Here is a 14713-nt window from a genome sequence, read left to right on the forward strand (position 1 = left end):
ATTTAACCCTTCAGCACCTGGGGCTAATCATCTCCCTCTATTCAAATCAACACAACTCATACATTAATTACACAGTAAATGGTTATTGATATCAATATTGTAATACACATTTTGTAATATCAATTTCAGTGTTCAGCCAGCAGTTGTTTAAAAAATAAATCCTAACATGGTTTATCTCTCTCCATGGTATTGATCCTTTGCACTGCAGGATCAATGCTTAAATTATTTCTCAACAGGTCACAACTATTATGAGCACGACTGAAACCTTTTATTAATTTTTAAGCTTAGTCAATCAGTATGAAAGTGAACAGAAAAACAAAATCAATCAATCAACCTAAATTCTACATAATGTAATTTCTTACAGTGTGTCTCTCTTTTTGTAGTGGCCATTTAGAGGCAGGTCATAACAAATAGGGGCTTGTCCACAGCCAGCAGAAGTTCCTGGGTTTAGATACCAGCAGTGCCTTCAGACATGTTCAGTTTGTGACTTGTGCCTCTGGTAGCAGCGTGAACACGGTGTTGATAGGGTACTGATCAGTGGATTTGGTCCAGCGGTGTGCTGCATGTCCAGTCAGGCTGCAGTGTTTTTGGGATGTTCGCGGTCCGGCGTCGGTTGTTTGGTGCCCTCCACATGGTGAGCGTTACTGTTTGGATGGTGTATTTCCAGACATTTATCCGGTTGTGTGTGTTTTTTCTTTTAATAGTGCTGTGAGGAGCGGTTATTAGCTGCAGGTGGCTTCATGGACCCACTGGTGTTCAAGATATTCGTGAGCGAGGCAGTTAGCATAGGTGACTGTACCGATGCCTGTTCAAAACAACTGTTCCGAAATGTTCTTCTTGTCATCTATAACATTGTCTTTATTGCTCTGTTTGGACTCGCGGCTTTTCACTCTACAAATATGAGGACTTCCACCAAACTTAGTGGAAATATGGCTTCACTGCGGCAGAGTGTGATGACCTACACCAGCTTAACTTGTGACAGTCTGTGGCTTCAGTCCGACGGTCAGACAGAAACAGCAAGAGAAATACTACTACGATTTTCAAAGATTACTGCAGTTACACTGTTGGTCTCAGTTGTTCTACTTTTAAACACATTTTAAGTAAAACAATTAAATTCTATAAACCATCTGACCACATTCTAATCAGAGATTTCACATTCCTGCCTTCAGGACGTCGATATGCTTCATCTAACTTTTTCCCGTTTATCTGTGTGTGTGTGTGTGCGTGCGTGTGTGTGTGTTTGTGTTTTTTCCACACACGCTGTTACGTTTCCTAGTAGAGCAGTCTAAACTGCAGTTGATTCGTGAAGGTAGTCTTCCTTAAGCTGGGTTTTGGACAGAGAATCCTGGTTTGGTTGATTTGGGTCATTGTGGGGTTGATGTGATTACTAACTTGCATTTGATTCTGAAACTATATGCGTCTGACCCTGATACCTTCTTCACTCTTACTGAATGTGTGACCAGATGTGATTGCTCTGATGCTTCAGTGTGTTCTTCCTGGGAGAGCACAGGAGGCCTGTTTATGTGATGATGACCCCTGAGGTCTCCTTGTGGGTGGTTCTAGTTTTCTTTTGCTTTTGGGAGTGGCTGATTAGAGTCATCAGGAGCACCTGTGAGCCAAAGTGTGCTCCCAGGTTACTTCAGAGCTGACCGAATTGATAATCATTCTCTCTGCTTCTCCACAAATTTAAACCCTGGTTTGGTTACGGTGCTTTAGTTTTCTCCTTCAGGTTTTGATTTGCATTGACAACAGTTGCACAGACATTCATGCATGCATCACACACACCACTGACCCAACCCCATACTATTTTGGCTTAATTTGATTAGCTTGATAAAAATGATCTTTAATTTTGAGCCAGGTCATAATGCATACATAAAAGATATTTAGAAAAGGAACTAAAATAAAAATGAGCCAACATATAGTTGTAGCCTATATTTGAATAAATTTGTCTCAGATTCTTTTCTTTGTCTCAGTTCAGGATGGACAGGAGGAAGTGTTGTGTTCAGCTGTCAGTTCATCCGTCCAGAGGGCTGATAGATGAAAAGTTCAACGTCCAGGTTCAGAAGTTTCTCCCTGGTTGTCAGCTAACTGTCCATGCCCTCCACCGGTGTGAAGACAGGAATAGTTGGGAAGCATTCGGTCACTACATGACAGATGCCAGCGGGACTGTGAACGGTACATGGTTCAGTACTTGAATGTGGAAAACTTTGGGAAAATAATTTCATGGTATTGAAAAGTTTGCACTTCACAGTTTCACAGGATACCAGTGTGGGTGGGACATATTCTGGGGTTGAAGCGATGGGTCTACTGTGGAGCCTCAGACCAGTTCCAGGCAGCAAACCAGGGCTGAGGTAGGCCAACTGTAAAATGATGCCAATCAGTTCAGAATCCATTATCACTGTCGGGGCTGACTATTCCATCACCCTTCAGGTTGAGGAAGAAGAACGTCCAGACTCCCATGGAGGTCACAATTTCAGTGTACCAGGGTCACCAGACAGAGGGCTTTGTGGATCAGGTGCCTCTGGCCAGTGTGTTGGTGGAGCGTTGGTACATGGCACCCGGCGTCCGCAGAATCCCAGTCACAGAGGATGGACTCACTGCGACCCTCTTCCTGCCTGCAGGTAGGACCAGAAGAAAGTCTAGAGGGAGGTGTTCTGTGGGTGTAAATGTGGCCAGCATTGGAGGCATGAACTGGATGTGAGGTGCATGAGGAAACCAGTGCAGTTAGCAGAGAGAAGGAGATGTAGGAAGACTCTTAAAGCCTTTTTCCAAAATACCTTTCTGACTTTTGAGGTTGTGCAAAATCAAAAATACAGGCGTGAAACCTCCCCTCGACCATGGTGTAGACTGCACAGCTGAACCTTGGTACAAATGAACAGTTTGTCTGGGTCTTGAATAAATTCAAATGATGGCTCAGTTTGTTATTGGTGTACAAACTGTTTTTGGATGGTTTGGACTTTTGGACCAGTTGCAGGAAGTTATGGCAGATTATTGTTGGAAAGAAAAATAAAAAATGAGTCATGGTAGCACAAAGGGAGGAGATCAAGTTTTTAATTGAAATATGGTGTGACAAAATCATTTGAAGGATACTGGACAAAGAAAGCGGAAAGGATGAGAGACAGAATAGGCGAGGACAGGGGAGCAATGCCACCTGAAGATGAAGAAACTGCACCAGCCTTACACAAAGCTGCACATCAACCTATGAGAAGGACAAATTTCATTTTTATGACGACTTGGGTATCATTCTAAGCACTTCTCTACAAACCAATCACTGACAGATGACTGGTTGGAGGAATGTTGGGTAAAGTTCTTCAGTGCGGTTACATATTGACAAAGTAAAATTTTGTAGATCAGATGCAGACAGTGCAACAATATCAGACATTGGTTTGGAGTTTCAGGATTGAACCCAGATAGCAAAATATGGGTGAATCAATGTTGAATCTATGTTGAGACCTAAAGTAGAAATTATACAGAAAGCGCAAGGTTGATAAAATGTTGAGTCAACATTTGCTTACATAGATTACATGTTTGCAAACATAGATTCAACATTAATTAAACATTGACCTGTCAAACATTTTAATTAAACCAAAATACAATGTAGATTCAATGGTATCTTTTAAACACAAACTTCAATGTTGACAAAATGTTGTTGAATCAACGTTGATCCAACCATCAATCTTCAGCCGTAACCAAAATTCAACCTTCTTAACCCGAATTCAACATTGATTTAACATCTTTTGCTATCTAGGTAAAGTGTGATTTATGATTGAAAAGCAAACGTTGACTCAACATTTTATCAACCTTGCGCTTTCTGTATAATTTCTACTTTAGGTCTCAACATAGATTCAACATTGATTCACCCATATTTTGCTATCTGGGAAAAGTCCCTTAGTCTGCGGTTGGCAGGCCTTGTTTGAATATTAAAGTAAAAGATATTTAATAATTCAGCAGTCCATAGTTGCTGAAGGATCACAAAACCAAATTTTAACATGTAATGCAATCAATGTTTTTTTTTGGTTTGGACCTGTTGATAGGACCTGGACCTTTCCCTGGTGTCCTGGACCTGTGGGGGGCAGGAGGGCAGTTGGTGGAATATCGTGCAGCGCTGCTAGCCTCCCATGGCTTCGCTTCTCTGGCCCTCGACTACCTTACATGTAAAATCACCATGGAAACTGGAAAGATGGTGGACAACCAGTACTTTGAGGTACATCTGATGATAACCCATTTAATCCCACTGGCAACAGTAGTTGCCGCTCATTTTTCTTAAAATTTTTATTCTCTGAAAGTGTTGTTTTGGCTTTGGACAGCTAATGCAAATTTTGACATCCAAGAATAGGTTGTCTCCTCTAAATTGCGTCAATGTCATGTAACCAGTGTGAATGGTGACATGACTAGGCCTCTTTACTTCCTGCCTGCACCGATGGAAGGAGATGTCTGCCTCAAACTTGTACATGAGGAATTAATTTAAATATCTAAATTAACAGATGTGAGATATTTTGTACATGCAGTTTTAAAAGGGTCTACCACTGATATAGAATGAGAATTTTATGCTTGCGTGCATAACGTAAGCACAGCAACGTTTGTTGCCACTAGCATAACACATAGTCATCGTGTTGTGCTACGTGTCAAAACTTTTGGCTGTTTATTCTATTCATCTCATGTTTTTTTCTACACAGCTTAAAACCATAAGAGGTTTTGAGTCTTCTGGACTTAAAAGAGCCCCAAACTGATATGTGCTACATCACAGTCGCTCCTACAGTTGAAAAAGATGCAGTTACATTGACTGATAGTGAGCGTTCAGATAGAGAGTAACAGGTACCAAGGCGAAACAGGCCATTTGTCTGCTAGACTTCTGAATGGAGAAGCAGAGCTGAGCTATCTGGAGGATGAAGAAGATGTTCACCTGATAACTCCAGGCTATCACAATAACATAAGCAAAATAGGAACAGGGTTTTTAAGATACTGTGATGACCAGCCACATCCAGTAAACCAGATTTTGTGACCCATGGAGCAACTGCAGCAGACTGCATGAAACAAACTGAAGCAAACTCTGTTGATTTGTTACTGCTGATGTATCCTCTATTTCTAAGGGTGTTCACAAGATGGTGCCATGTACAAAACGGCTATCAACTGCATGAAAGCGTTATGGCTGTCAGGGGCAAACCAATCCGATTTGGGTACAGGTTGTTGAGGCTTGCTTCACCCACTGGGTACGTGTTTCACATGGGGCTCTGTTGTGGAGTTCACACACATCTTCCTGAAACTGGCTTGGGGCGGCCGTGGCTCAGGCTGTAGAGCGGGTCGTCAATGCGGTTTCACACCGGTGGCCAAGTGTAAAACCTACATTTTCACGAACAAAACCAATATGAAATGGAAAAAATGTATACATATTACGTGTTAGTGAGGTCTAAGAAGTAAAATACATGCACTTATTTTGCAGGGAAAAATTTGGGATTAAATGGGTTAATGTTTCAATCACTAGAAAGCAGCAGATAAAAGAAACATCTATGACATGCATGTTTGTAGCCTGGTATTTCCTGTATAGTGTAACCTGGTTTTTATTTTTGTCATTTAGTAAAAGTATTTTTATCATCCCTAATGGCCTCTTCCCTGCATTATTTAGCTAGCCACAAGTTAACAAAAATAGCACAGATCTACATTATAGCAGCCTGCTTCTCATTGACGGACCTGTTTCCATGATGTGATGGAAGCAGGTTTATGGAGATCTGTTCACAATAAATGTTTTCAGGTTTGAGTTTGTTGAACCACCAAAATATATGTGACATCTAAAACATATCAGATGTTGAAAACACACTGGTTTTTGTGTTTCAGCACTCACACTTTGTTTTCTGACTTGTTTTCCTGCCAAAGACAGCCTACAGAGTCCTGCAGCAGCATCCTCAAGTCCTCAGCAGCAGGATGGCCATGTTGGGCTTTTCCTTTGGCACCAGTTTTACTTTCAAAATGGCTGTTTACTCCCAGGTTATAAAGGTAGGGCAAGTACAGGTAAAACTCACTTTCATATTCTTCGTATTTGTAATGTGAATGTGTTTTTGGACATCCATGTGTTCGCTTTTGAGTTGATTGGTTGATACTGCTGTCATTCCTGTTTATTAAATCAGGTAAAATCAAGTTTATTTTTATCACACATTTGAAATTAACCAAAGTTGGCCAAAGTGATGTCCACATTTTAAGACAGGCGTGGAGAAAGTATAAAGACGTAGCCAGGTGGAGGATGGTTGACTGAACTGAGCACAGCAATCTGTTGTGAATGCCTTGTTGCCCCATCCATGGTGCCGAATAGAAAGCTGGTTCCTCGGCAGCTCATTAGAAAGCTGTTAGATTTCATCGTCAAGTCAGGATCCTTGTATTTTTGCTTTCTGGGGTAGTGTACATTGTTTCTTGGCAACGGCATTTGACTAGAACAACTTACAGGAGGAATATATGCACTGATAAATGTAAGAGAAGAAGACAAACGTAAGATTTTAGTGAAGATTTTTCCAATTTCGAAATGCTACATACAGAATTTGACTCTGAATTTGGAGGCCAAGTCAACACCTCAAACTCGTTGTTGTGCTCCTCAAATCATTCCTGAACCATTTTTGCTTTTTGGCACAGCACATTATCCTGCTGAAAGAGGCCATAGCCATCAGGGAATACCGTTTCCATGAAAAGTTGTACATGATCTACAACAATGCTTAGGTAGGTGTTACGTGACAAATTAACGTCCATGTGGATGCGAGGACCCAAGATTTCCCAGCAAAAACATTGACCAAAGCATCACACTGCCTCCATCGGCTTGCTTTTTTCCCATAGTGCATCCTGCCAGGTAAGCAACGCACACAGCTATCCACGAGAGGAAAAAGAAAATGTGTTTCATGAGACCAGCCACCTTCTGCAATTTCTCTGTGGTCCAGCTGTGATGCCTCATACACAACAAACTGTGTATTCTGACACCTTTCTGTCAGAACCAACAGTAACTTCTTCAGCAGTTTGAGCCACAGTAGCTCGTCTGTTGGATCGGATCACTTGGGCAAACTTCGCTCCCCATGTTCATCAATGAGCCTTGGCCCCCCATGACCCTGTCACTGGTTCACTGTTGTTCCTTCCTTGGACCACTTTTGATAGATACTGACCACTGCAGACCAGGAACACCCCACAAGAGCTGCAAGGGCCATCATAATTTGGCCCTTGTCAAACTCTGGACACTGAGCTAGTAGCCCATTTGAACAGAAAAGCACAAGAAAACATGAGAGACCTGCCAGTGCTGGGAATGGACCTTGCTAATGCCTGTGGATCGGTCCCACACAAGCTACTGGAAGTTTCCCTGACCAGATGCCATGTCATAGAAGAGCCAAAATCTCATTCTTGAGTATGACAACTTTTGCCTGAGGTTCCTCTCTGGGACTTTGACATCAGCATGGCATTGGCAGACGTTCTGCGTCCAAATCTGTCACTTGTCACTGATTAAGATACTAATGGATGACTTGGAGGTATTTGAGTCATTCCAGGTGAAATGACCAGATATTCCTTGGGGGTGTTGCTGCACCATTTTCAAATTAATCTTCAATTTGCATGCCAAATGCAAAGTCTTAGTCTTAAATTTGACTACCTTCAAAAAGTGTAATGGTATAACTTAGGTATACCTAAGTTATAATTTAGGTATAGGTTCTTTTGCTTGTAATATGACATTGTACAATTACATTTAACATGTTTAATCCCACTGCACTGATACTGTAAAATTCAACACTATTGTTGTATTTTTAAATTAATCAACCATAAACTACCACAGCGCTCCCTGAATTCAAGTTAGTACATGTAATTTGTATGTGTATGTTATAATTACATGTATGCATTGCAAATGGGTGTCAACATGTCATGATATCTTCAGGTATGGCTCTAAACTAGACCTTGTGACACAAAAAGGACATTACACTTTTTGAAGGTAGTCACTTTTAACAACTAACATTTAAAAAAGAACAAAACATACATAATACTACCATTGGAATGACTACTAATACTTGTATCCCAATTTAAAGTACTGAAAAGCAAAAAACGATTTTGACATTACCCATGCCATTTTGAGTAAGAATATCTCAGTAACTACAAATATAACCCTGCTGCTTTTTTGTACAGTGATAGAAGACAGATGGAACTGTCTTGTAGAAAAATTTGGGGTCTCTGGTACCTGTCCCACACTGAGATTTTTGCCACCAAAAATAGCCAATTAAAAATCTTGTCCAACTTTGGGCGCTCAAATTTCCAAACTGAGGTACCTAGAAAGCTCCAGTTTGCTAAGTTATCACACAAGTTTGTGTCGAATGGAACCTAGGGGTGTTAGAACACTTCTGTGCAGTATTTCTAGTACTTTTAAGGTCCCAAACCCCACTTGTGAGTAGGTATCTCTTAATTTTTAGCAAGCCCCCATGGCCTGCAGAGTGTAGGGAAACACCTGGGGATGTTTGTGGGGCACTAGCTACATGCAGAGGCCTTGTTTACCAACTCACAGCTCTCTGGTATGTCTAGAGGCTGAGAAATAACCACTTAAAGATGCAAAAAACGCTGGTGAGGCTTTTTATAGCCCAAATTCTGAAAATTTCAGACCCCCACAACTCAGAAACTATTTGAGCTACCGGCCTACAATTTTGCATAGAAAGTACTTTTGTGACTATCTAATGGCATACAAATTTAGGACTAATTTGAAAATGCTGCGGCAACCACCATCTGGTGAAACCACACGGAATGACCCATTTACAACATCAGTGTCTGGATGCACATTGCAACTACATGGACTTAAATGGCTCCTTGCATGTGCAAGGATGTAGCCTAGCCGCGCTAGACAACATCCTTGCATGTGCAAGGATGTAGCCTAGCCGCGCTAGACAACATCCTTGCATGTGCAAGGATGTAGCCTAGCCGCGCTAGACAACATCCTTGCATGTGCAAGGATGTAGCCTAGCCGCGCTAGACAACCCACGGCAACGAATTTCATTCTCTGCCAGGGTGGGTCTAGTTACCCTCCATAAGGCTCGAGGCTGGATTTTCCTAAAACTGGCCGGACGAATCACCATGAAGTGTAGAGTCAGAAGGCAGGCGTAACTCAGTGACGACAGAGGCGTGACGATTCTGACAGAAACAACCAGCGCACAATAAACAGTTATCTTTCGACTCGGCTTTGGCCACAGCCCTTAAAGATTTGAAGCTAAAATTCAACTTGAAAGATAAACAAAGGACGGCACTTAAGTGTTTCATTGAGAAGAAAGACGTATTTGGACTTATGCCGACGGGATATGGCAAATCCTTAATATACCAGTTGGCTCTGCGGCTCCGCTGGTTGGGAAGCTAATGGGACTTAGCAACAATCCGCCGGTGTTCTCGGAACTACGTCAGCCTATTCGTTGCGCTGATTGGTTGTATACCTACCCAATTGCTGCAGAGGGATTTGATAGACAACCTTTTAGCCCGCCTCCCTCCCTGTCGAGCTTCCCTAGACCCTTGTGCCGTCAGAAACATGGGTGTAGCATGGCTAGGCTAGCAAGGATGAGCTTCAAGGTTTCAAAATTCAGGTTTCTGGTTCTCAGAGAAAGGACATAGAAATGGCCAGCTGAACTGAACTCGGTGTCCATTTGTGACAAATGAAAGAAAATCAGTCAGTTCCTGCTCAGGTTCCTGGGTGTGCTGTGACGTCTGAGCAGCATGGTCCTTTACAGGTCTAATAGCAAGCTTAAGTTTCCTTTTAGGACTGATAGAGGAGTTGTGTTTTTTTGGCTCCTTGTTACCTCTTGGAATCTGCTTGTTGATGGAGACAAAATGTTGTCATATTCTCAAAGTGTGTGTGTGTGTCTCCCAGCTCAGATGTGCAGTGTGTATTGGGGGGAGTCACGTGCAGCCAATCGATGCGTCTGTGAAAGAAATGTTCACTTATTTTAACAAGTAAGTTGGTCTGTTTAAATGTAGTTAATGATTTCTGTTGAAGTTGAGGTATAAGACACATTCATAGAAACCAAATTTAAAAACAAGGTTTAAGGAGTGAATCTGAGACTTGGTTTGGCCACGATTTAGAACATACAGGGTGGGGAAGCAAAAATGTCCTGTCAGGTAAAAACAACTATAAATGGGTATAACTTTTTTATTCTTTGAAATTTTGAACTGATTTCTTGAAGAACACAAATTTAAAGCTTTTAGAACATGTTTATTCAATATGTCCTCCATCAGCCATGATGAAGGCCTCGATGCAGCCTCTGAAAGAGGCACAGGCCCTCCTGATATCCTCCTTGGGGTAGGCCTCCCATTCCCTGGAGAATGCAGCCTTAAGTAAATCCATATTGGCATGAGGGGTGGCATTAGTCCTCAACTCAATGGCACCCCATCAGAAAAAATCCAGGGGGTTTAGATCAGGTGAGCTCGGGGGCCACATGCCTTTGGGCCAGAAGTTCGCCATATTCTACTCACAGAACTTTTGGACCTTGATTGATGTGTGAGCAGGAGCCACATCTTGCTGCCACACATAGTTGTTGTCAGGGTAGGTGGCCTTCAGCCAGTGCAAAACGGTGTATCTCAGAACTTTGTAGTACACATCAGCCCCAATTTTCTGATCTGGCTTGAAGAAGTAGGGGGACATCTTATTGCCATCTGAGCCCAAGACTCCCAGGACCATCTGGAGATCTCTTGGTGCCCAAACTGGATTGTCTGGCATGCTGGATGCGGCAAATGGTCCTCTCATTGATGCCAACAATCTTGGCAATGTCCTTCTGAGGGATTTGGGCATCCAGGAGATCACAAACCCTATTGTGTTTTGCTTGTTGCTTGCTCACTTCACAATGCACCAAGGTCTGACAAATACTAAAAAGATTGGTTAAAGGAACTTTGATTTGAATTATTGTTTTGATTACCTTCACCGTTTGGGCAGGACATTCAAATTTGTCAATAGGACATTTTTGCTTCCCCACCCTACACAGTTGTCCTTTTCAAGTGTTTTTATTTCTTCTGTTGTCAAACCAGCAATGCCTCAAAAATTCGCGTCAATGAGAAGAATGAGGTGATTTGGCGAGATGTGTTCCAGCCTACCGCAGACCCCTCAATCAAAGTGGATGTGAGTATCACCGCAATCTCTTATTCCTGAACACTTCATCTTGTTTTCAATGCAAGTGTTGAATCACAGTTTACATTAATAATTCATTAATACATCAAGGGTAATTGACACAGAAGGAATCATGGCTGGAGGACGAATCTGGTATCAAACTATAAATATATAGTGATCCCTCATTTCCTTTAACTTGTTTTGACCAATCCCATATGGTACATTGTGATGTGACTCTTGAAAATGTATCCAAAATGCACTTCTTAAATTGGGATAAGATTAAAATCTGTTAGATATTTGATAGAACAAAAATGTAAGTTGAGTTTTCTTTGATTCAGACCAGCTTTGTTGCTCAGAGTTAACAGGAGATTTACATTATGTCCTGTCTATTGTGAAACCACTTTTGTTGAAAAATTTATCAGTGTTGTGGGTGAATTTATATTCTTGTATTTACCGATAGCTGTCGACAAGGTCTCAAAACTCTATGCATAACTAATTCCTGACATAATGGAAGGTGATGCAGAGGTGAAGAGTGAAAAGCTGTTTGTCTCTGAGCAGATGGGACGTCTTCAGTGTCCTCTGTTGCTGGTTGTGGGTGAAGACGATCAGAACTGGCCTGCCTCTGAGGCTGCAAAGGATGTAAGTTTATTTTTCTAACAGCTTTATGTATGAATAAAAAGAGGTCTGAAGTCAGATTAGAAGTCAAGATAGCATGCAGACGCCCAGGTAGCTCAACTGGTTGAGCGGGCGGCCCACAAATGGGGGCTATAGTCTCTGATGCAGGAGCTTGGAGTTTTCCCATCATTCTATAAATTTAGCAGCTTCTAAGTATTAACTTGAGGATTTTTCGTAGGATGTTTTCCAGGTATATAAAATGTTTAGTTATTTTTAGAATGGAAGCATCCAAGGTCTGCACATAGATAAACAAGAAAAGCACTCAGAGAGCACAGTATTTACCAAGGCTGCTCAGTATTTGTATGATTTCTACAGGATGAAATCTTTAAACAATTCGTGGTTTGCAGCAGTCGATTTGTGGTAGGATCATAATCATGTGAGCTAACATTTCTGTATTGTTGCTATCTCGCAATAAGAAGAAACCTTTAAGCAATCCATGGATCCAGACTATAAGCCGCATCACTGCCAAAATCTAATCAATTGGTCCTTGTGTCATTTCTGACCTTGCCTGAAAATTTCTTCCAAATCCGTTAGTCCGTTTTAGAGTAATGTTGCGAATAGTCAAACAAACCAACGCCGATCGTCACATAACTCCGCCGGGAGTAAATAAACACATCATGAAGCTTTCTGACAGATATGACATCAGGATTTGAACCTCCTGTTTTCCAGATGAAGGAGATGATGGAGCGAGCAGGGAACAGCCACCTGCTGACCATCCTGTCGTACCCAAAAACAGGTCACCTGATTGAACCACCGTACACACCACACGTCCGAGCCAGCATCTTCAGAATATTCGACACACATCAGAAGTGTAAGTTCACTTTCAGACCGGGAAGCTGGAGACACTGACAAGAATAAGGAGCTTGACTTGTGATGGCTGTTTGTTGTTGTTTTACAGTGATGCTTCTGTGGGGCGGACAGACGGTGGAACATTCTCGTGCTCAGGAGGACGCCTGGAAGAAGATCTTGGTCTTTCTGAGGGAGAATCTGTACGGCGCTGCAAACCCTAGTGCAACATTATCATCCCACCTGTAACCAAGATGACAGCTAATGACTGCAGAGATCCGAAGTGAAGTAAAAATTATAGTTTTTTCCTCAAAGACAATGTCAGGTTATGCACAGTGGGAACACTGCTAAAGCTATCCAGGCTGTAGTTGCTGTTCAGGTGATGGTTCTCTGTAGGATCATCAATGTGATCATCCAATCACATCAAAGTTTCTTCACTCTGAAGATCTAAAGAAGCAAAGCTGCAACCATGCCTTGATCTATCTAATATTTTTTTTTAATTTGTTTATTTATATAGTGTCAAAAAATAGTGAAAAATGCCCATTAAGGTTTTTTAGAGCACAGTATCTTCTCAAATGTCTCATTTTATCTCACCATCAATCCAAAGTCCCAAATTATTTAATTTTCTGAGCTATAAAGGAGAAATGCTGAAAATTCTCACATTAGAGAAGCAGGAACCCCAGAATGTCCAGCGTTTCTCTTTCTACATGACTGAATGATCAATTCTTAGATAGTTGTCAAATAAACTTCATTCAGTTCATAGACTGAAGTCATATCTTGCATTCCTATCTTCATCTTCCTCAGATCTGATCTGTCTGAACCCCTACATCTGAGTTTCTGGGTTTGCTTTGAATGTTTTGCTTCTCCGAGCACTGCAACAAAAACAAACTTTTCAGACAGGACGCTGTCATAATTTATCCATTTACTTTAGACTTGCATGCATTTGTGATTGGCAATGGCTGTGTTCAGGTCATACTCTGGAATGACCTGATCAACATGACAGACAGTCACTGAGATCATGAACCCCAAAACCAAGCTCCCAACAGCAGCAGATGAGCGCAATCACAGCTTGTGAAATGAATGAAATGGTTATGTGATGTGCCAAGCCGGTCACATTTCCTCTGAATTCATGTACGCTGACATGACCTCACTGAATGAGAGGATCCGTGGCACTCCGAAAGCATGCAGAGAACATGTAGCAAGATGCTTTGACAGAGCCTTGATGTAGAGGAAATACACACGTGGACAAAATTGTTGGTACCCCTCAGTTAAAGAAGGAAAAACCCACAATTCTCACTGAAATCACTTGAAACTCACAAAAGTAACAATAAATAAAAATTTATTGAAAATTAAATCATCAAAAACAGCCATTACTTTTGAATTGTTGATTAACATAATTATTTAAAAAAACAAACTAATGAAACAGGCCTGGACAAAAATGATGGTACCTCTATAAAAGATTGAAAACTATTTGACCAGAGTGACATGATTAACTCAGGTGTGTCATTTAATTGACATCACAGGTGTTTCCAAACTCATAATCAGTCAGTCTGCCTATTTAAAGGGAGACAAGTAGTCACCCTGCTGTTTGGTGAAAAGGTGTGTACCACACTGAACATGGACAACAGAAAGCGAAGGAGAGAATTGTCCCAGGACATCTGAAAAAAAAATTATAGACAAACATCTTAAAGGTAAAGGCTATAAGACCATCTCTAAACAGCTTGAAGTTCCTGTGACAACAGTGGCTCATATTATTCAGAAGTTCAAGACCCACGGGACAGTAGCCAACCTCCCTGGACGTGGCCGCAAGAGGAAAATTGATGACAAATTGAAGAGACGGATCGTTGGAATTGTATCCAAAGAGCCCAGAGCAACCTCCAAAGAAATTAAAGGTGAACTCCAAGGCCAAGGTACATCAGTGTCAGATCGCACCATTCGTCGTTGGAGGAGGCTCAGTAATGTTTTGGGGCTGCTTTGCTGCATCTGGCACAGGGTGTCTTGAAAGTGTGCAAGGTACGATGAAATCTGAAGACTATCAAGGCATTCTGGAGAGAAATGTGCTGCCTAGTGTCAGAAAGCTTGGTCTCAGTCGCAGGTCATGGGTCTTCCAACAGGACAACGATCCAAAACACACAGTCAAACACACCCAAGAATGGCTGAGAGAAAAGCGTT

General features: G+C 41.6%; 2 protein-coding genes across 3 annotated transcripts in view; both read left to right on the plus strand.

Moving 5' to 3' along the window:
- LOC110972240 (peroxisomal succinyl-coenzyme A thioesterase-like) lies at window positions 1-13303 on the plus strand. 2 transcript variants are annotated; one of them, XM_051952142.1, is made up of 11 exons: window positions 1-634; window positions 1979-2175; window positions 2252-2351; window positions 2431-2621; window positions 4035-4204; window positions 5872-5991; window positions 9851-9933; window positions 11002-11092; window positions 11639-11719; window positions 12425-12566; window positions 12654-13303. In XM_051952142.1, exons 1-11 carry the CDS (start codon window positions 564-566, stop codon window positions 12788-12790), a joined length of 1383 nt encoding a protein of 460 aa, XP_051808102.1. In that variant the 5' UTR covers window positions 1-563; the 3' UTR covers window positions 12791-13303. The 2 variants fall into 2 exon arrangements, with proteins under 2 accessions (XP_051808102.1, XP_051808103.1); XM_051952143.1 differs by having other exon boundaries at window positions 1974-2175; window positions 12654-12802.
- The window catches only part of setd6 (SET domain containing 6, protein lysine methyltransferase), a 16536-nt gene continuing 14504 nt past the window's right edge, over window positions 12682-14713 (plus strand). Inside the window, exon 1 of the mRNA XM_022206173.2 lies at window positions 12682-12829. Within this exon, the coding sequence (XP_022061865.2) occupies window positions 12806-12829 (24 nt within the window). The 5' untranslated portion in view covers window positions 12682-12805. The remainder of the gene's footprint in view (window positions 12830-14713) is intronic.

This window comes from Acanthochromis polyacanthus, chromosome 8 (assembly GCF_021347895.1).
Source record: "Acanthochromis polyacanthus isolate Apoly-LR-REF ecotype Palm Island chromosome 8, KAUST_Apoly_ChrSc, whole genome shotgun sequence".
NCBI lineage: Eukaryota > Metazoa > Chordata > Actinopteri > Pomacentridae > Acanthochromis > Acanthochromis polyacanthus.